This window comes from Pleurodeles waltl, chromosome 7, assembly GCF_031143425.1.
Source record: "Pleurodeles waltl isolate 20211129_DDA chromosome 7, aPleWal1.hap1.20221129, whole genome shotgun sequence".
In the NCBI taxonomy this organism is placed as follows: Eukaryota; Metazoa; Chordata; class Amphibia; order Caudata; family Salamandridae; genus Pleurodeles; species Pleurodeles waltl.
In genome coordinates this window covers 87,017,912-87,039,297 of record NC_090446.1, presented here as the reverse complement: position 1 = coordinate 87,039,297, position 21,386 = coordinate 87,017,912, and the positions used below count along the sequence as shown (strand labels likewise).

At 47.9% G+C, this 21,386-nt stretch overlaps 1 protein-coding gene across 5 annotated transcripts in view; it reads left to right on the top strand.

Annotated features, from left to right (window-relative positions):
• Positions 1–21,386, top strand: part of IFFO1 (intermediate filament family orphan 1) — a 237,387-nt gene that overhangs the window by 145,248 nt on the left and 70,753 nt on the right. For all 5 annotated transcript variants that reach the window (XM_069243097.1, XM_069243100.1, XM_069243101.1 and 2 more), the window contains one exon: positions 4,356–4,486. In XM_069243097.1, coding sequence (XP_069099198.1) covers positions 4,356–4,486 — 131 coding nt within the window. The remainder of the gene's footprint in view (positions 1–4,355; positions 4,487–21,386) is intronic.

Below are 21,386 nucleotides of genomic sequence, written 5' to 3'. Positions count from 1 at the left end.
CAAGACAGATGCCCATCCAATTCCAAGAGCTGATGAGCTCATTGATAAATTAGGTGCTGCCAAATTTCTAAGTACCTTTGACTTGACAGCAGGGTACTGGCAAATAAAAATGGCACCTGGAGCAAAAGAAAAGACAGCATTCTCCACACCTGATGGGCATTATCAGTTTACTGTTATGCCCTTTGGTTTAAAGAATGCCCCTGCCACCTTCCAAAGGTTGGTGAATCAAGTCCTTGCTGGCTTGGAGTCCTTTAGCACAGCTTATCTTGATGATATTGCTGTCTTTAGCTCCACCTGGCAGGATCACCTGGTCCACCTGAGGAAGGTTTTGAAGGCTCTGCAATCTGCAGGCCTCTCTATCAAGGCATCCAAATGCCAGATAGGGCAGGGAACTGTGGTTTATTTGGGACACCTTGTAGGTGGAGGCCAAGTTCAGCCACTCCAACCCAAGATCCAGACTATTCTGGACTGGGTAGCTCCAAAAACCCAGACTCAAGTCAGGGCATTCCTTGGCTTGACTGGGTACTACAGGAGGTTTGTGAAGGGATATGGATCCATTGTGACAGCCCTCACTGAGCTCACCTCCAAGAAAATGCCCAAGAAAGTGAACTGGACTGTGGACTGCCAACAGGCCTTTGACACCCTGAAACAGGCAATGTGCTCAGCACCAGTTCTCAAAGCTCCAGATTATTCTAAGCAGTTCATTGTGCAGACTGATGCCTCTGAACATGGGATAGGGGCAGTTTTGTCCCAAACCAATGATGATGGCCTTGACCAACCTGTTGCTTTCATTAGCAGGAGGTTACTCCCCAGGGAGCAGCGTTGGAGTGCCATTGAGAGGGAGGCCTTTGCTGTGGTTTGGTCCCTGAAGAAGCTGAGACCATACCTCTTTGGGACTCACTTCCTAGTTCAAACTGACCACAGACCTCTCAAATGGCTGATGCAAATGAAAGGTGAAAATCCTAAACTGTTGAGGTGGTCCATCTCCCTACAGGGAATGGACTTTATAGTGGAACACAGACCTGGGACTGCCCATGCCAATGCAGATGGCTTTCCAGGTTCTTCCACTTAGAAAATGAAGACTCTCTTGGGAAAGGTTAGTCTCATCCTCTTTCGTTTGGGGGGGGGTTGTGTAAGGAAATGCCTCCTTGGCATGGTTGCCCCCTGACTTTTTGCCTTTGCTGATGCTATGTTTACAATTGAAAGTGTGCTGAGGCCTGCTAACCAGGCCCCAGCACCAGTGTTCTTTCCCTAACCTGTACTTTTGTATCCACAATTGGCAGACCCTGGCAGCCAGATAAGTCCCTTGTAACTGGTACTTCTAGTACCAAGGGCCCTGATGCCAAGGAAGGTCTCTAAGGGCTGCAGCATGTCTTATGCCACCCTGGAGACCTCTCACTCTGCACAGACACACTGCTTGCCAGCTTGTGTGTGCTAGTGAGGACAAAACGAGTAAGTCGACATGGCACTCCCCTCAGGGTGCCATGCCAGCCTCTCACTGCCTATGCAGTATAGGTAAGACACCCCTCTAGCAGGCCTTACAGCCCTAAGGCAGGGTGCACTATACCATAGGTGAGGGTACCAGTGCATGAGCATGGTACCCCTACAGTGTCTAAATAAAACCTTAGACATTGTAAGTGCAGGGTAGCCATAAGAGTATATGGTCTGGGAGTCTGTCAAACACGAACTCCACAGCACCATAATGGCTACACTGAAAACTGGGAAGTTTGGTATCAAACTTCTCAGCACAATAAATGCACACTGATGCCAGTGTACATTTTATTGTAAAATACACCACAGAGGGCACCTTAGAGGTGCCCCCTGAAACTTAACCGACTATCTGTGTAGGCTGACTAGTTTTAGCAGCCTGCCACAAACCGAGACATGTTGCTGGCCCCATGGGGAGAGTGCCTTTGTCACTCTGAGGCCAGTAACAAAGCCTGCACTGGGTGGAGATGCTAACACCTCTCCCAGGCAGGAATTGTCACACCTGGCGGTGAGCCTCAAAGGCTCACCTCCTTTGTGCCAACCCAGCAGGACACTCCAGCTAGTGGAGTTGCCCGCCCCCTCCGGCCAGGCCCCACTTTTGGCGGCAAGGCCGGAGAAAATAATGAGAATAACAAGGAGGAGTCACTGGCCAGTCAGGACAGCCCCTAAGGTGTCCTGAGCTGAGGTGACTCTAACTTTTAGAAATCCTCCATCTTGCAGATGGAGGATTCCCCCAATAGGGTTAGGATTGTGACCCCCTCCCCTTGGGAGGAGGCACAAAGAGGGTGTACCCACCCTCAGGGCTAGTAGCCATTGGCTACTAACCCCCCAGACCTAAACACGCCCTTAAATTTAGTATTTAAGGGCTACCCTGAACCCTAGAAAATTAGATTCCTGCAACAAGAAGAAGGACTGCCCAGCTGAAAACCCCTGCAGCGGAAGACCAGAAGACGACAACTGCCTTGGCTCCAGAAACTCACCGGCCTGTCTCCTGCCTTCCAAAGATCCTGCTCCAGCGACGCCTTCCGAAGGGACCAGCGACCTCGACATCTTCTGAGGACTGCCCCTGCTTCGAAAAGACAAGAAACTCCCGAGGACAGCGGACCTGCTCCAAGAAAAGCTGCAACTTTGTTTCCAGCGGCTTTAAAGAACCCTGCAAGCTCCCCGCAAAAGGCGTGAGACTTGCAACACTGCACCCGGCGACCCCGACTCGGCTGGTGGCGATCCAACACCTCAGGAGGGACCCCAGGACTACTCTAAGACTGTGAGTACAAAAACCTGTCCCCCCTGAGCCCCCACAGCGCCGCCTGCAGAGGGAATCCCGAGGCTTCCCCTGACCGCGACTCTTTGAACCTAAAGTCCCGACACCTGGGAGAGACCCTGCACCCGCAGCCCCCAGGACCTGAAGGACCGGACTTTCACTGGAGGAGTGACCCCCAGGAGTCCCTCTCCCTTGCCCAAGTGGAGGTTTCCCCGAGGAACCCCCCCCTTGCCTGCCTGCAGCGCTGAAGAGATCCCTAGATCTCCCATTGACTTCCATTACAAACCCGACGCTTGTTTCTACACTGCACCCGGCCGCCCCCGCGCCGCTGAGGGTGAAATTTCTGTGTGGACTTGTGTCCCCCCCGGTGCCCTACAAAACCCCCCTGGTCTGCCCTCCGAAGACGCGGGTACTTACCTGCAAACAGACCGGAACCGGGGCACCCCCTTCTCTCCATTCTAGCCTATGCGTTTTGGGCACCACTTTGAACTCTGCACCTGACCGGCCCTGAGCTGCTGGTGTGGTGACTTTGGGGTTGCTCTGAACCCCCAACGGTGGGCTACCTTGGACCAAGAACTGAACCCTGTAAGTGTCTTACTTACCTGGTAAAACTAATCAAAACTTACCTCCCCTAGGAACTGTGAAAATTGCACTAAGTGTCCACTTTTAAAACAGCTATTTGTGAATTACTTGAAAAGTATACATGCAATTTTGATGATTTGAAGTTCCTAAAGTACTTACCTGCAATACCTTTCGAATGAGCTATTACATGTAGAATTTGAACCTGTGGTTCTTAAAATAAACTAAGAAAAGATATTTTTCTATACAAAAACCTATTGGCTGGATTTGTCTCTGAGTGTGTGTACCTCATTTATTGTCTATGTGGATGTACAACAAATGCTTAACACTACTCCTTGGATAAGCCTACTGCTCGACCACACTACCACAAAATAGAGCATTAGTATTATCTATTTTTACCACTATTTTACCTCTAAGGGGAACCCTTGGACTCTGTGCATGCTATTCCTTACTTTGAAATAGCACATACAGAGCCAACTTCCTACAGTGAGTGATAAAGATAACATGATTGCAAGAAGAGTGTAACATAGCTAAGAGGGACTGAAATAGAATAATATGAGAGAATATCAGGAAAGAAATGAGAGAATAACACAAAACAATTGAGAGAATAACATGATTAACATGACAAGAGGGTTAGAACACATTAAGAGGTTGAATAATATGTCCAGAGGCAGGGAATACTGCTATAGTAAAGGAAATAGCAGTAGGAGAAATGGATCAATTAAATAGTGGGAGAGGGGAAATTACAGTATGAGAGAGAGGAATAACAAGCAGTGAAGATAACAGCACAAATGAACAGACAACATGAAAGGAAAGAGGGACTATCACTACAGAAGAAAGGAATTACACAGTAGGATAGAGTCAGGAACACGCTAAGAACAAGTAAAAATGGGAATGGAAAAATAAAATAACAGGAGGGGGGAGTAATGAGAGAGTTGAAGAAAACAGCACCGTAAGAGGGATGGTACAATGCAGTAGTTGCCTGAATGGGACTAAAGTATGTCTTGTCTCTGTCTCTGATCCACAGTTGGAACTTACAACAGCCAAGAATGATATGAACCGGCACCTCCACGAGTATATGGAGATGTGCAGCATGAAGCGTGGCCTAGATGTGCAGATGGAGACCTGCCGCCGCCTCATCACCCAATCAGGAGATCGGTAAGAAGCAGGATATCAATTTAAAAAGCAAGGGTCACCAAATAAAACCTATAGTTTATTTCTGGTGGTAAAAAAGTGAAGCTTTCTTTTGCTAAATTCACACCTTTATTGCTCAAATTAGAGATGGAAAGAAAATAAGTTACTTACCTGTAACTGTAGTTCTCCAGTATTGGAATCTTTCATAGATTCACATGCTTGAATCCTTCCCCGGCGTTGAGATGGTAGCCCCGGTACATCAAAACAGCAATACATATAAACTACTGTAATGAAAAAAGGTCCAAAGGCTTTCATTTTAGTAGCCTATTGTTATCTCTATGAGCAAAAAGGACCAAATGACGCCCCAGCCAATCAGGCTTCCCCTCCCTCTAGAACCCTCCTGAGAGAAGCTCTCTTACCTCATATTTTCTTAAGCACGAGTGTTAGGGTATCTGAAAAAAAAAACAGGAAACTTTGAGCTTCCCAGGGGAGGAGGGAGGGTCGCATGTGAATCTATGAAAGATTCCAATACTGGAGAACTACAGTTACAAGTAACTTATTTTCTTACTCCAGTATTGGAACTTTCATAGATTCACATGCTTGAATCAGAATAGCAAGCAGTAAAGAAGTACATTGTATAGCATCAATCCACACCTGTACATGTAGTACTACACATATGTACATAAGGTCCTGGAACATACCTATACGAGCAGAATCATTGAAGAAAAAGATCATGTAGGAAAGATACACTATTAGATTAGAAATAAATATGACAAAAGAACGTCACCTTGAGTAGAAAAATAAGAACTATCACAACCTTAAAGGAAGAGACAAACCTATACAATGTGCGCATTGTAAACTGGGTTGGCGGGAAAAAAGGAATAAAGAAATATAACAGCTCACCATTACTGGAAAAGATGTCATAAGGATAAGTTACTTACCTGTAAATCCTAGTTCTCTTCCAGGGGTATCCTCATCAAAGTCATAAACATTGAATATTCCCGCCCTTGTGCGGGGACCCCGGAGCATATATAAAATATATACACATTATACATGTGTAACAAACAGTCATGCAGGCTATCATGTTAAAAACAGGCTAAAATGCTTTATTTCTATGAAGTTTTTTTTTTTTTTTTTTTTTTAATTAAATACTACAATAGAGCCTAAATAAGTACCCAAGCTCCTAAAACTAGGCTTGGGGAAGTAAGCAGTAGCAAACTCTAGTGAAAAAATAGAGAAAACTGCATTGAAAAACAATGAAGCATTCTTAGCCAATGGGCTGCATGTAGGTTAACACAGGAGAACCATAAAAACGTTGGCACTGTGCCTTTAAGACCCTGAGCACCTCCAGTATCCCACCATGCCTCAGGGGTGAAGGAAAGGTGACAGTTGGTTCACAGTTAGGTCAGTTCTTTTTACGGTGACAATTTGTATAATTGAATCAAAATACTGTCTGTCCTGCACTTCCAGTAGACGTGTGTCCGGGGAGGAGGGTGGGTTGTTTATGACTTTGATGAGGATACCCCTGGAAGAGAACTAGGATTTACAGGTAAGTAACTTATCCTTCTCTTCCAGGGGATCCTCATCAATAGTCATAAACATTGAATAGATTAGCAAGCCCATCCCTAAACCCAGCGGACTGTCTGATAGAAGTGCAGGAATAGACATGTCTTACGCAAATAAATTCCTTAGAGAGGCCTGCCCCACTTGGGCATCCGCTCTTGCATCTGAGTCTAAACAATAATGTCTTGTAAAAGTATGGACAGACTTCCATGTAGCAGTCTTACAAATCTCAGATATAGGAACATTGTTAAGGAGAGCAGCAGTAGCCGCTTTTCCCCTTGTGGAATGCGCTCTAGGCCGCGCTAGCAATTGTCTATTAGCTAGCTGGTAAGTATTAACAATACAAGAAACTATCCATCTTGATATTGTTCGCTTAGATGCTGCTTCTCCTGTCCTTAAATGACCATAGTTCACAAACAAGCGGTTAGAGTGTCTAATCGATTTTGTCTTGTCCAGATAAAATTTCAGCACTCTTTTCAAGTCTAATGAGTGCAATGCTTTCTCAGCCGGAGTTTCCGGATTGGGAAAGAACGTCGGTAAAGTTATGGTCTGATTAATATGGAATTCTGACACCACCTTCGGAAGGAAAGATGGGTGAGTTCGTAGAACTACTCTATTGTCATGAAAAAACGTGTACGGTTCTTTTGCAGACAAGGCCTGGATCTCACTGACCCTCCTCGCTGAAGTAATGGCCACCAGAAAAGCCGTTTTCCACGTAAGGTGTTGTAAGGAGGCCTTATGGATAGGCTCGAAAGGAGGGCCCATAAGTTTTGCTAGGACTATGTTCAGTTCCCACGGAGGAGAAGGCCTCCGAATTGGCGGAAAAACTTTCTTCAAACCTTCTAAGAAATCCTTGACTACAGGTTTCGTAAAGAAGGATTCCTGAGAAGGTGACTTGCGATAGGCAGTAATAGCAGACAAATGTACCTTAATAGATGATACCTGCAGACCGGATTTCGCTAGGTGAAGCAAATAGGACAGTATGACGTCCTCCTGCGCCCGTATGGGATTATGGCCTTGCTGACAGCACCATATGTAGAATCTCTTCCACTTAAAAGCGTAGGAACGCCGCGTGGAAGGCCGTTTGGACTCTTTCAAGATGTTCATGCACTCCTGCGAGAGTCCTAGGTGCCCATACTGCAGGAATTCAGGAGCCATGCTGTTAAGCTCAGAGAGGGTAGGTTGGGATGCAGAATCCTGCCCTCCATTCTGCTCAGAAGATCCGGTCTGCACGGCAGCCTCCTGTGAGGTTTTTCCGACAGGTTGAGGAGATCCGTGTACCAGAATTGTCGAGGCCATTGTGGCGCTATAAGAATCATTCTGGTCCTGGATCCGTAAAGTTTGCTGATCACTGCCGGAATGAGGGGAATCGGCGGAAAAGCGTAAAGAAATGTCCCTGACCAGTCGATCAACAGGGCATTCCCTCGAGATCCCGGACGGTAGAACCTGGATGCGAAGTCTGGGCATTTCCTGTTTACATCGTCTGCGAAGAGGTCCAGTTGAGGCCGACCCCATTGCGCGAAGATGTATTCTGCGACTTCGTCGTGCAGGACCCAATCGTGAACGTCCTCCAGGTGTCTGCTTAGAAAGTCTGCTTCTACGTTCTGCTGACCTGGCAGGTGAACTGCTGTGATTGACATTCCTCTGGCCAGGAGCCAATGCCATATCGCTTGGGACTCTCGTGAAAGGGGTAGGGATCTCGTTCCCCCTTGTTTGTTCAAGTAATACATCGTGGTTGTATTGTCCGTCTGTATCAATAGAGTTTTCCCCTGAATTAGCGGTGTGAAAGACTTGAGAGCCAGATGGACCGCTCTGAGTTCTAGCAGATTGATGTGGTACTGCTTCTCCTTGTCTGACCACAGACCCTGCGCTTGAAAAGGACCCAGATGAGCCCCCCATCCCTGAAGAGACGCATCCGTTACCAGAGTGTCGGATGGAAGTACCTGGTGAAACGGAGCGCCCACTGACAGGTGAGGTCTGTGCATCCACCATCTCAATGACTGAAGTGCTACCTCCGGTAGCCGCATTGTGTCTTCCCAGCGACCTGTTCTTTGGCTCCAATTGGCCTCCAATGCCTCTTGGAGGGGTCTCATGTGGAGTCTGGCATTTGGGACAATAAAGATGCACGATGCCATGGAGCCCAGTAGTGATGTCACCTGACGTGCCGAAGGTGCGCTGGCTCTCAACAGGTCCTGGCACTTCTTGTTTATTGAGGACAGTCGTTCCTCCGAAGGATACACTTTTTGTAGTTCTGTGTTTATGATAGCTCCTAGGTAGTGAAGACTCTGCGTTGGAGTCAAGGTTGACTTCTGGTAATTGACCTGAAGACCTAGAGCTTCGCAAACTCCTAGTACAATGTCCCGATGGCTTCTCGCCTGCTCCGGAGAAGAAGCCTTTAGTAGCCAGTCATCTAGGTATGGATATATGTATATCCTTTGTCTTCGTAGATGCGCCGCCACCACTGCCATACATTTCGAGAAAACTCTTGGAGCAGATTTCAGGCCAAAGGGTAGAACCCTGAACTGGTAATGCTGTAACGCTACTCGAAAGCGCAGGAATTTTCGATGCTTTGGAGCTATTGGGATGTGGAAATACGCATCCTGCAGGTCGATGGAGCACATCCAGTCTCCCTGATGCAGTTGAGGGAAAATTTGGTGAAGCGCTAGCATTCTGAACTTCTGCTTTCTTATGTGTTTGTTCAGCAGTCTTAGATCCAGGATTGGCCTGAAAACGCCCTCTTGACCCTTCTTTGCTACTAGAAAGTAACGGGAGTAGACCCCCTTTCCTCTGTGGGCAGGTGGAACCCTTTCTATGGCATTCTTTCTTAGGAGGGCGAGAGCCTCCTTGCGTAGCAAGGTGAGATGAGCCGGATTGTGTTTGGTTGGTGGCAAGTGTGGTGGAGGCTGCTTGAAAAGGAGAGAATAGCCATGTTCGACAATATTGAGCACCCATTTGTCTCTTGTGATAGAGTGCCACTCGTGAAGATGAGCAATAATACTTCCCCCCACCGGAGTGGTGTACAGTGTCGAGGGAAGCGAGACTTCATTGCTTAGTGGGTGCTTTTGGAGTGGACTGTTGAGGTCTGCTTGACCCTCGCTCCCTTGTGTTTCTTCGCTGAAACAGAGGGCGTCCCTGTCGTTGCTGAGACCTTTGCGACCAATGAGGGGTTTGAACCCTCTGTTGGAAAGGGCGTCTATCGTACGGTCTGTACCTCCGCCTGAAATCTTTCCTTCTTTCGAGGCCTACCGCCTTCATGGTATCCACCTCGGTCTTCATGCGGGCCATCTCTTCGTCTGCATGGGCACCGAATAGAGAATTCCCGGCAAATGGGAGATTCAGGATACGTTGTTGTGCCTCCTGTTTCAAGCCAGTGAGCCTCAGCCAGGAAGATCTCCTCGCACAGATACCATGTGCGTACCCATGAGCCGCCAAATCCGCCCCATCCGCTGCCGCGCTGATAACTTGGTTAGATACCAGGCATCCTTCCTGTAGAATCTCTTGGAAATCTTGACTGTCTTCTCTGGGCAGTTTTTCTGTAAATCTACTGAGGGAATCCCACAGAGAACGATCGTACCTGCCCAGGAGCGCAGACGCACTAGAGACCTTCATTGCTGAAGCCGCTGTCCCGCACATCTTTCTTCCCAGAGAGTCTAAATGCCTGCTCTCTTTATCCGGGGGTACCGTGGATGAAGATGCCACCGAGTGGGTCTTTCGGGCGGCAGCTATGATCACTGAGTCTGGTGGCGGATCCTTCCTAAGGAATAAAGGGTCTTGCTCTGGAGCCTTGTACTTTTTAAGAATCCGAGCCGGGGCAGACTTAAGCGAGGCTGGGGCCAGAAAAGTGTCCATGGTCGGCTGCAACAAACCAGGCACTAGAGGCAGCAACTTTTTCGACGCTGATCTCTGTTGTAGCGTCTCAAAGATGATTGATGAGGAGGTAGACGGTTCTGGAACCTCTATATTGAGTTTCTGCGCTCCTCTTAGCAACACCTCGTTGAAAGTGGTTATGTCATCCACTGGTGAGACTCTAGCAGGTGGTGAATCTGTAAGAGTAGGTGAGTAACGCCCGACAGAAGAACCTGATGAAGACCAAGAGGGTGATCTTCTTGAGCGCGACCTGGATCTCCGTTGAGAGCGAGATCTGCTGCGGGACGCTGTAGCTGAGCGCCTAGACCTCGCGGTCGGCTGTCGAGGAGCTGAACGAGCCCGTTCTGCCCCGGCTGTCGGCGATGGCGTTCTTGGCGGGGAGGCAGTGGGTGAATGCATTCGCGAATATTGCGAATCTGGGGAGGCCGCTGGTCTGTTGAGGCTCTCCAGCCATCTCGGAGATAGGTTGATGGGCGAGACATGCCCAGGAGATGCTCTTGACCGAGAAGAGTCGCTCGGTATGGAGACCACTGGAGACGGAGCCTTGTCTGGCGAGGGGCGATGTTCTGCTCCCTGTTGGACAGGTAAAACCTGCGTCGACGTCGATGGCTGTTTCGACGTCGAAGGACGCCCAGTCGGTCGGTCCTGCCTCGACGTTGATTGCCTCGACGTTGATTGCCTTGATGTCGAACGGCGTTCCTTGGACTTCGACCTGCTCGCCGTCGTGTGCCTCGACGTGGAGCGATGGGAGGTTGACGGCGGATGTTTCTCGTGCCGTCGTGGAGATCTCGACGCCGTGTGTCCTGACGTCGGGGGGCGCACAGCCTTTGGCGGCGACCGGGCATGCCGGCGATGGCTCGACGTCGATCGGCGGGCTGCCGTCGACGGAGACCTGCCCCTGCTCTGATGTTCCCTCGACGCCGTTCCCTTCGACGTCAGGTGTCGCCGTTGACGGCGATCTATGCCGGTGGGACGGTGGTAGCGACGACGTCGACGGTGAACAAACAGGTATTTTCCTACCTGTCGACGTCGACCGGGCCATTCTCTCCTGAGAATGGCCTTCTGGATGCCTGGGGAGTGAGGAGGACGATGTTCTTTTCCTCTCCTGAAGCCCATGAAGTCGGATCTTCTCTCTGTCTTTCAGAGTCCTCCTAGACATGTTCTTACAGTACTTACAAGTGTCAGGGCAGTGACTCTGAGGCAGGCACACTATGCACAGAGAGTGGGGATCTGACTGGGCCTTCTTCTTCCCACAAGCAGGGCATTTGACAAAAAGAGAAGGCATTTTTCTGTCAGAAAAAACCTTCCTAGCTCAGACAAAGATGTTACTTGTCGAGTGAAAAGTGAAAAAACGCTTTTTTAAAGAATTTTTCTGAGGAAAACTCAGAAAAACTGAGAGCTCAATGCTCCAGGATCCTCTCAGAAGAAGCCGGAAAAAAGAACTGACCTAACTGTGAACCAACTGTCACCTTTCCTTCACCCCTGAGGCATGGTGGGATACTGGAGGTGCTCAGGGTCTTAAAGGCACAGTGCCAAAGTTTTTATGGTTCTCCTGTGTTAACCTACATGCAGCCTATTGGCTAAGAATGCTTCATTGTTTTTCAATGCAGTTTTCTCTATTTTTTCACTAGAGTTTGCTACTGCTTACTTCCCCAAGCCTAGTTTTAGGAGCTTGGGTCTATTGTAGTATTTAATTTAAAAAAAAAAAAAAAATTCATAGAAATAAAGCATTTTAGCCTGTTTTTAACATGATAGCCTGCATGACTGTTTGTTACACATGTATAATGTGTATATATTTTATATATGCTCCGGGGTCCCCGCACAAGGGCGGGAATATTCAATGTTTATGACTATTGATGAGGATCCCCTGGAAGAGAAAACCGCTTGTCCTACCGCCATATAACCTTGCTGAGTTTCTTCTAAACAGTAATGTTTCGCAAAAGTATGCGTTGACTTCCTCGTGGCTGCCCTGCAGATGTCCTGGAAGGGCACTCCTGCAAAAAGTGCCATGGATGCAGCCATTTTCCTTGTTGAATGTGCACGCGCTGGATTCTGCAAGGGTTTTCCTGCCGCTATTATGAGAATAGTTAATCGCAGAGGCTGTCCACCTTCCAATCCCCTGCTTGGATAGTGCTCGGCCTTTACGCGGAGCACTAAATGCCACAAAAAGCTGGTTTGATTGTCTAAATTGCTTAGTTCTGTTGAGATAAAACTTCAGGCACCTCTGAACGTCCAAAGAATGCAGAGCTTGCTCCGCTGGCGTCGATGGATTTGGAAAGTATGACTTCAGTACCACCAGCTGGTTTATATGAAAATCCGACTGGACCTTAGGTATAAATTTTGGGTTTGTTCATAAAATTACCTTGTCTCTCTTGAATTGCAAGAAAGGATCTTGGATGGTGAATGCCTGAATCTCGCTCACTCTTCTGGCTGAGGTAAGAGCGAGAAGGAGAGAGACCTTCCAGGAAAGAAACTTCAAATCCGCCTTGTGATTTGGCTCAAACGGTGGTTTCATTAATTGAGACAAGACCAAATTAAGGTGCCATGCTGGAGGAGGAGGCCGAACTGGAGGGAAAGACCTGAACAGACTCTTAAGAAAGAGCTTTATGACCCTTGCAGACCACAAAGGAGGTACGTTCTCTGTACGCCTATAGCGGGAAATCGCTGCCAAGTGGACATTAATCGAGGAAAATAGCCAAACCCGATCTGGCCAGGAGGAGAAGATAAGGCAGTATCTGCTGTGGCGATGAATAAAAAGGATGCACCTTAACTTGTGCACACCATGAGCAAAACCTCCTCCACTTCAGACGATAACATTTGCTGGTACTCTCAGCTGCAGCTCTGGCGAGGATGGCTCTACAATCCGAAGGTATATCTAGATGCACAAACTCATGGTGTTCTGGAGCCAGGCTGTCAAGTGAAGTGAAGCCGGATCCGGGTGGAGAACTTGGCCCTTGTTCATTGTTAGCAGGGAGGGCATCACTGGTAAAGGGATGCTGTGGTTCTGTGAGAGGTGAAGGAGTTCTGTATACCAAAACTGGCGAGGCCATGCTGGAGCAATCAGAAGGAGCTTGCAGCGTTTGATCTTGATCTTCGCCAGAACTCTTGGTATTAGAGGAATGGGAGGAAAAGCGTAAGCATAAATTCCTGACCATGCCTTGGAAAACGCATTCCCCCAAGAGCCCCAATGGTGATCCCGACTTGCTAAGAATCGGTATTTCGCATTCTGCGGGGTGGCGAAGAGATCCAGGTTTGGTTTTCCCCACAGGGAGAAGACTTGATTCAAGACTCCTTGACCCAGCTCCCATTCGTGGTTGGACGATCGGGATCTGCTCAGAGAATCTGCAATGATGTTCTGTACGCCTGGGACATGTTCTGCTCGAAGGTTTATCTGGTGGTTGATAGACCATTCCCAAATGCGCAGAGATTCTCTCGATAAGAGCAGAGACCTGGTTCCTCCCTGCTCGTTGATATAATGCATTGTTGTAGTGTTGTCATCCAAATGAGTACTGATGAACCTTTTATTTTTGGAAGAAAAGCGCAAAGCGCCAGTCGAACAGCTTTCAATTCGAGGTAATTGATGTGAAAGACCTTCTGATGAGGTTTCCATTTGCCCCTCACTCGTAGGTGTTGGAGGAAGCCACCCCATCCCTCGAGAGAAGCGTCTGTAGTTATCACCCAAGGAGCTTGTTGGGGAAGAAAAGTCCCCTCGCTAAGTGTGACTCCTGAGTCCACCAAGCTAGAGGAGATATCATGGACTTCGTTATTCTGATGACATCGTCGAAAGACTCCCTGGATTGCGTCCACTGAAGATCTAGCTGCTCCTGTAGGGCCTCATTCTGAGACAACAGAAAGGTACCAGTGGAATGCAGGAGGGCATCATCCCTAACAGGTACTTGAAGAGGCAAACTGAAACATACTTTCCTTCTTGTAAGCGCCTCGCGAGGGATATGAGCTTTCTCCGTCTGTCCTCTGTAGGAGTTGCATTGTTGATGGAAGTGTCCAGTATTGCCCCTAGAGAAGTTCTCCTTTTTAAGGGCTGGAAGGCTGACTTTTCGCGGTTGACTGTTAAGCACCGAGTCGTGAACAGCTCGATGCAAGCGCTTGTGGACTTCCGTGCCTGAGACCTGGATCTGGCCTTGACGAGCCAATCATTCAGATACGGGAAGACTTGATGCTTCTGCCTTCTGAAGAAAACTGCTACTGGAGCCAAGCATTTGGTAAAGATTCTGGGGGCCGATTTCAGACCGAAGGGTAACACTTTGAACTGGAAATGGTCTCCAGCTACTACAAATCTGAGGTACTTCCTGTGGGAAGGGTGAATAGGGAAATGGAAATATGCGTCCTTCAAATCGAGGGTGGCCATGTAGTCTCCCGGATTTAGAAGGGACAGGATGTCTGTTAGGGTGATCATATGGAATTATTGTTTCTTGAGATAAGTATTGAGATCCCTGAGGTCTAGGATTGGGCGCCAACTTCTCCACTTATTTCGAACCAGGAAGAATCGAGAGTAGTAACCCTTTCTTCTGTCCTGATGTGGAACCCTCTCTATAGCTCCCTTGAGGAGCATGGACTCGACTTCCTGCTTGAGCAGATGCAAGTGTTTCACCCTTAGAGGGAGGGGAGGTCTTGTAGGAGGGTACTGTAAGAATTCCAAAGTATGGCCAAATTGAATAAGATTTAGGACCCATTGGTCTGATGTTATCTTTTGCCAATTGTGAAAGTAAAGGGAAATCCTTCCCCCTAGTTTTGTATCCAAGGGAAGGTTCGTAGTTGGAGACGGTAGAAAGTCATTGTCTATGTCCTGCGTCTTTCGCTTGCCTTCCAGCTTTTCCTCTCTGTGAAGGTCTCGAATAAGCTGCTGGCGGAGGCAGTCTCTGTTGGAACTGGGGATGAAAGGAGTGAGAAGCCGCAGAGACAGAGGGGTATCTATACTGTTGGAAGCCTGCTCTATACGATGAATACCCCCGACCTCTAGCTCCCCGAAAAGGCAGTCTTTTAAACCTGTAGAGTGCCAAGGGACCTGGCTGTGTCAGTATTCATCTTTATCGACTGAAGCGCATCATCAATGTGCTTACCGAATAGGGCTTCAACATCAAAAGGGAGGTCCAGAATTTTGTTTTGAACTTCGGGTCTAAACAAAGTCGCCTGGAGCCAACCCTGCCTTCTGAGAACCGCGGCACCTGCCATCTGTCGGAAAGCTGTGATGGCAATATCCATAGCACAGTCTATGACTTCGGCAGAAGACCTCTCCCCTTCTAGCAAGAATTTCTTGGCTTCCAATTTAGAATCCTCTGGCAGCTGATCCAGATAGGGCGCAATGTCCGCCCATAGCTGTCTATCATATCTGCCTATGATAGCCAAAGAATTAGAAGCTCTTATTATAAGCGAAGCCATCAAAGAAAAATGTTTCCCTATATTATCAAGCCTCCTACCCTCCTTGTCCGGTGGGGTAGAGATTGGCGATGAAGGGTTCCTGGATCTACGTTGCACTGCCTGGGCAATGACTGAGTCCGGTTTGGGATGGCCCGTGAGGCAGGCCGGAGAGTCTTCAGGGGCCTTATATTTCCTATCAAGGCAAGGCAGAACCGGGGTGACTGTCGCCGGGTTCTTCATTACCTTGATGCCCTCATCCCAAGTATAGTCCACAATTGGCATAGATTTCAGACTTTTCTGACATGGTTCCTTGAAATCATACAAGAAGCAGTCCATCTGCTTCGTTGGCATGGGCAGCTTCAATCTCTTTGCAGCTCTTTCCAGCAAGTTGTGAAAACCCCCCATGTCACCAGGAGGGGAATCCACTGGAACCGAGGAGGGTGAGGACAGAGTAGGAATTTGATAATCATCCCACTCTGTTATGGCATCCGGCAATTCTCCCTCCTCTCTGTCATCATCAGAAGAGGACAGATCCTGTGTAGGGATTGAAGCTGGCATCTGTGGTGGTACATGCAATGGCTGAACCCCTGGATGAACAGGAGTAGAAGGAAGTGGCACAGAGGGTGTGATAGAAGGTTGCTGTATCTCCGAGCCAGCTGGTGGAAATTGCCTCCTATAGCCATCCAACATCACCTGCAAGTCAGCAATGATTGATCCTGGCAAAAAAACATCTGTTCTTGATAGGGATAATGGTGTGGTTGTGGATAAAATGAGTACGGATCATGCTGCATGTCCTCCTCTAGATCCTGGCACTTGACATGCAATTCTGATGGGCTATGAGTAACCCCAAAAGGACCTTCATCTTCCGAATCTTCTTGCTCAAAGAGATGTGTAGGTACCAACACTGATACCCTACTTAGAGAAGTCACCAATGGCGAAAGGAAATCAGACTTCCGATGTCCATTAACTCTCGTCAACGTGGATGGCATCGTGGATGGCATCGTTGACGGAATCGGCATCGTCAACTGCATCGTCGACGGCAGCGTCGACGGGATCGTCGACGCAGACATCACTGACGATGGAGAAAGTCTCGTCGATGAGGAAGCCGACGATGGTAGCACCATCGTAGTCAGTCTCACCGGCAGCATCGTCGACAGAGGCGATAGGCGAAGTGACCACAAACGCCGTTGACGAGGACATCATCGAAATGATCACCATTGAGGAAGAAGTCGCTGTAGAGACAGTAGATGTTGTCGTAGTCAACGACAAGGCTGTAAAGACACCTTTAGACACTGCCGTCGACGGTGCCCTTGTCGATGATGCTGTCGTCGATGGTGTCATCGTCGCAGATTTTTCAGATGGCTTCTTAAAGACATGTTTTACCACAGGCGGTGGCGTTGGAGGCTCAGAAAAGGCTCTTTTGCTGCGTTCTGAGGAGACAGAACGTTCCTTAGAGTGACTTTTAGATGAAACAGAACTCCTGTGAGGAGAACTGAAAGGACTGCCAACTTTAGAAGACACCTGTTTGGTCTTTTTACAAGCCTTTCTAGGTAGATCCTCAGAATGGTGGGCTTTAGGAGATCTGCCTCTTTTCTGTAACTTTCTTGAGGAGGAGGAAGATTCCTCACTGTCCGAACCAGACACTGGGTTTGATCTAGATTTCAATTTCTGGAGCCAAATCAGTAGCCTACTCTCTCTGTCCTTGGGGGTTTTGTTGGAAAAGGTCCTGCAAACCTTGCAGTCTTTGGCTACATGGTCAAGATAAAGGCAATAAATGAAGTCCTTGTGTGGGTCTTCAAAGTGAAGTCTTTTCTTCCCACAGGTTTTACAGGCTCTGAAAAGACTTTTCTTTTCCATATCTGACATGATGAATGTTGTCAAAATACAGCTCCCTTACGTAAAGTAAGAAGATGACACCTTACTTGCTGAAGAAATCTACTTTCTTTGAAGAAAAAACAGTAGAGATAGACTTCTCTGGAGATTGGACTGAGCAGATCTCAATGGAGACTCCCTAGCACGATGTGGGGTAGAAAATCTGAGGGAAGGGAGCTTCTCTCAGGAGGGTTCTAAAGGGAGGGGAAGCCTGATTGGCTGGGGCTTGATTTGGTCCTTTTTGCTCATAGAGATAAAGATAGGCTACTAAAGTGAAAGCCTTTGGGCCTTTTTTCATTACAGTAGCTTATATGTATTGCTGTTTTGATGTACTGGGGGCTCCCATCTTGACGACGGGGAAAGATTCAAGCATGTGAATCTATGAAAGTTCCAATACTGGAGTAATTGTGTTTATTAGCAGCAGAATCCTCACCTTTACTTCCAACATTGCCCATATAATGAAACAGAAACTGCCAGATTTACAACCAATGTCTTTTCCACTGAAGCTTCTCACTCCCACTGTCCTGTCTGCACTGCAGCATGATGGGGAACCCTAGGTACCTGCATCCCCAGAGTGGTGCTCAGCATGTTACTGTCATGATTCATGCAGGAACACCACATCCAACATCTCTGTGCCCTTTAAATCCACTTGGCAGTAGCCCTACTGCCATACTGATGACCACTACTTGCTCGCCATAAGACAAGATCCTCCAAAATTAGTAAGCAGTGACTACAGTACCTGGAACAGTGGCGTTGCAGGATCTTAACAGAGGCAGGACTGCTTCAAACAATGCCTAATGGGGCAAATGTCAGTGATGACAGGATGGCCCAATCCTCAGTATGGAAGGTTGGAAAGCAGAGAGTTCCAGCAAAGTCTAACTTTGGAATGTTTGCCTGATATACTCAGGTGCAAAGAATCTCATACTGTTTTAGGCACCTTTAAAAAAAAAAAAAAAACACCTGTTTCGGTAATCATCATCTTAATTTTAGTTTACCTCCTTCCTCTTTCCACTCTCATTTGTGCCAAGAAACCTTTACAAAACACTGTAACATAACCTAACAACCACTGGTCTAATAAAAAATGTGGGGCGCACAGAACTCCACTTCACCAGAGTCAAACTCTTCTGAATGAACATGTTACTTTCTATCGGTAATGCTCTTTCTGATGGAAACTCTATCTAGCTGCAGATTCCTCACCTTTTGAATATTCCCCAGCCGACAAGCTAGACGCTGTGCAGCTTTGCACTGACGCCATTATGCTTTGGAAATGACATGTGGAGCCTATATAGGCGCCACTCCCGCACACTGGCATCTGTCGCTTTTGAGACTGTCCACACAGAACCCCAAAAGCACATTTGTGTGACGAGTGTGCGGATTTCCAGACTTGGGATCTTATTAATGGATAGAGAGCAATCACAGAACAGTGAGGATGGGAGGGTCATTGAGGTACTAAGACTAGTTAGTCTCTACCAGGAAAAGAGTTACCAAAAGTGACTAATTTGTTCTTCTGATAAAGACTTCTAACAGCAGGCCCCTCACCTTTTGAATATATACCAAAGCAGTACCTATTTGGAGATTGGCTGCGAATGGGCTCAGTCATCAACAACACGAGAGGGACCCCCGCAACAAGGGGACAGGGTACTGTTAAACAGTGAAATCAAGAAATTCCCCTCAGGAAAAATATAGCAAACCGCTTTCGAAACCACTCATTCTCAGGTTGATCATAAAACACACTCTATTCTTAACATATTTTTTTGCCACAAACGAGTACCACATGAAATTGTAGAAAATACACGTAGTTTTCATGTATCAAAGTCAATCACAGTATAATTAGATATATCCTCTTCTGTCAATATGTGTTAACCCCTTCACTACCAGGCCTTTTCCCCCACAGGTGCCAGGCCTTTTTTTTTTGGCTATTTGGGGCAGTTCGCGCTTAGGCCCTCATAAAATTTTATCCACATAAGCTACTGACGCCAAAATGGCGTCCTTTTTTTCCAACGTCCTAGGGATTCTAGAGGTACCCAGAATTTGTGAATTACCCCGGAGGAGACCAAGAAATTGGCAAAATACAGCAAAAAAATCATTTGTTTTTTTTTTTAAAAAAGGGAAAAAGACGGCTTGTGTTTTATTTCCCCTGAAAACGGCATCAACAAATGGTTTGTGGTTCTAAATTCACCATCTTCCCAGCTTTCAGGAGCAGGCAGACTTGAATCAGAATTTCAACACAATTTTGCCATTTTACTGGGACATACCCCATTTTTACTATTTTTTGTGCCTCCTTCCAGTTAGTAAAACCCTTGTGTAGGAAGTTGGCTCTGTATGTGCTATTTCAAAGTAAGGATTAGCATGCACAGAGTCCAAGGGTTCCCCTTAGAGGTAAAATAGTGGTAAAAAGAGATAATACCAATGCTCTATTTTGTGGTAGTGTGGTCGAGCAGTAGGCTTATCCAAGGAGTAGTGTTAAGCATTTGTTGTACATACACATAGACAATAAATGAGGTACACACACTCAGAGACAAATCCAGCCAATAGGTTTTGTTATAGAAAAATATCTTTTCTTAGTTTATTTTAAGAACCACAGGTTCAAATTTAACATGTAATATCTTGTTTGAAAGGTATTGCAGGTAAGTACATTAGGAACTTTGAATCATTTCAATTGCATGTATACTTTTCAAGTTATTCACAAATAGCTATTTTAAAAGTGGACACACTGCAATTTTCACAGTTCCTGGGGGAGGTAAGTTTTTGTTAGTTTTACCAGGTAAGTACGACACTTACAGGGTTCAGTTCTTGGTCCAAGGTAGCCCACCGTTGGGGGTTCAGAGCAACCCCAAAGTTACCACACCAGCAGCTCAGGGCCGGTCAGGTGCAGAGTTCAAAGTGGTGCCCAAAACGCATAGGCTGCAATGGAGAGAAGGGGGTGCCCCGGTTCCAGTCTGCCAGCAGGTAAGTACCCGCGTCTTCGGAGGGCAGACCAGGGGGGTTTCGTAGGGCACCGGGGGGGACACAAGCCCACACAGAAAGTTCACCCTCAGCGGCGCGGGGGCGGCCGGGTGCAGTGTTAGAACAAGCGTCGGGTTCGCAATGGAAGTCAATGAGAGATCAAGGGATCTCTTCAGCGCTGCAGGCAGGCAAGGGGGGGCTTCCTCGGGGAAACCTCCACTTGGGCAAGGGAGAGGGACTCCTGGGGGTCACTTCTGCAGTGAAAGTCCGGTCCTTCAGGTCCTGGGGGCTGCGGGTGCAGGGTCTTTTCCAGGCGTCGGGACTTAGGTTTCAGAGAGTCGCGGTCAGGGGAAGCCTCGGGATTCCCTCTGCAGGCGGCGCTGTGGGGACTCAGGGGGGACAGGTTTTGGTACTCACAGTCGTAGAGTAGTCCGGGGGTCCTCCCTGAGGTGTTGGTTCTCCACCAGCCGAGTCGGGGTCGCCGGGTGCAGTGTTGCAAGTCTCACGCTTCTTGCGGGGAGATTGCAGGGTTCTTTAAAGCTGCTCCTTTGGATAAAGTTGCAGTCTTTTTGGAGCAGGTCCGCTGTCCTCGGGAGTTTCTTGTCGTCGTCGAAGCAGGGCAGTCCTCAGAGGATTCAGAGGTCGCTGGTCCCTTTGGAAGGCGTCGCTGGAGCAGAGTTCTTTGGAAGGCAGGAGACAGGCCGATGAGTTTCTGGAGCCAAGGCAGTTGTTGTCTTCTGGTCTTCCTCTGCAGGGGTTTTCAGCTAGGCAGTCCTTCTTCTTGTAGTTGCAGGAATCTAATTTCTAGGTTCAGGGAAGCCCTTAAATACTAAATTTAAGTGCGTGTTTAGGTCTGGGGGGTTAGTAGCCAATGGCTACTAGCCCTGAGGGTGAGTACACCCTCTTTGTGCCTCCTCCCAAGGGGAGGGGGTCACATCCCTAATCTTTTTGGGGGAATCCTCCATCTGCAAGATGGAGGATTTCTAAAAGTTAGAGTCACCTCAGCTCAGGACACCTTAGGGGCTGTCCTGACTGGCCAGTGACTCCTCCTTGTTATTCTCATTATTTTCTCCGGCCTTGCCGCCAAAAGTGGGGGCCGGGGCCGGAGGGGGCGGGCAACTCCACTAGCTGGAGTGTCCTGCGGTGCTGTGACAAAGGGGTGAGCCTTTGAGGCTCACCGCCAGGTGTTACAGCTCCTGCCTGGGGGAGGTGTTAGCATCTCCACCCAGTGCAGGCTTTGTTACTGGCCTCAGAGTGACAAAGGCACTCTCCTCATGGGGCCAGCAACATGTCTCTAGTG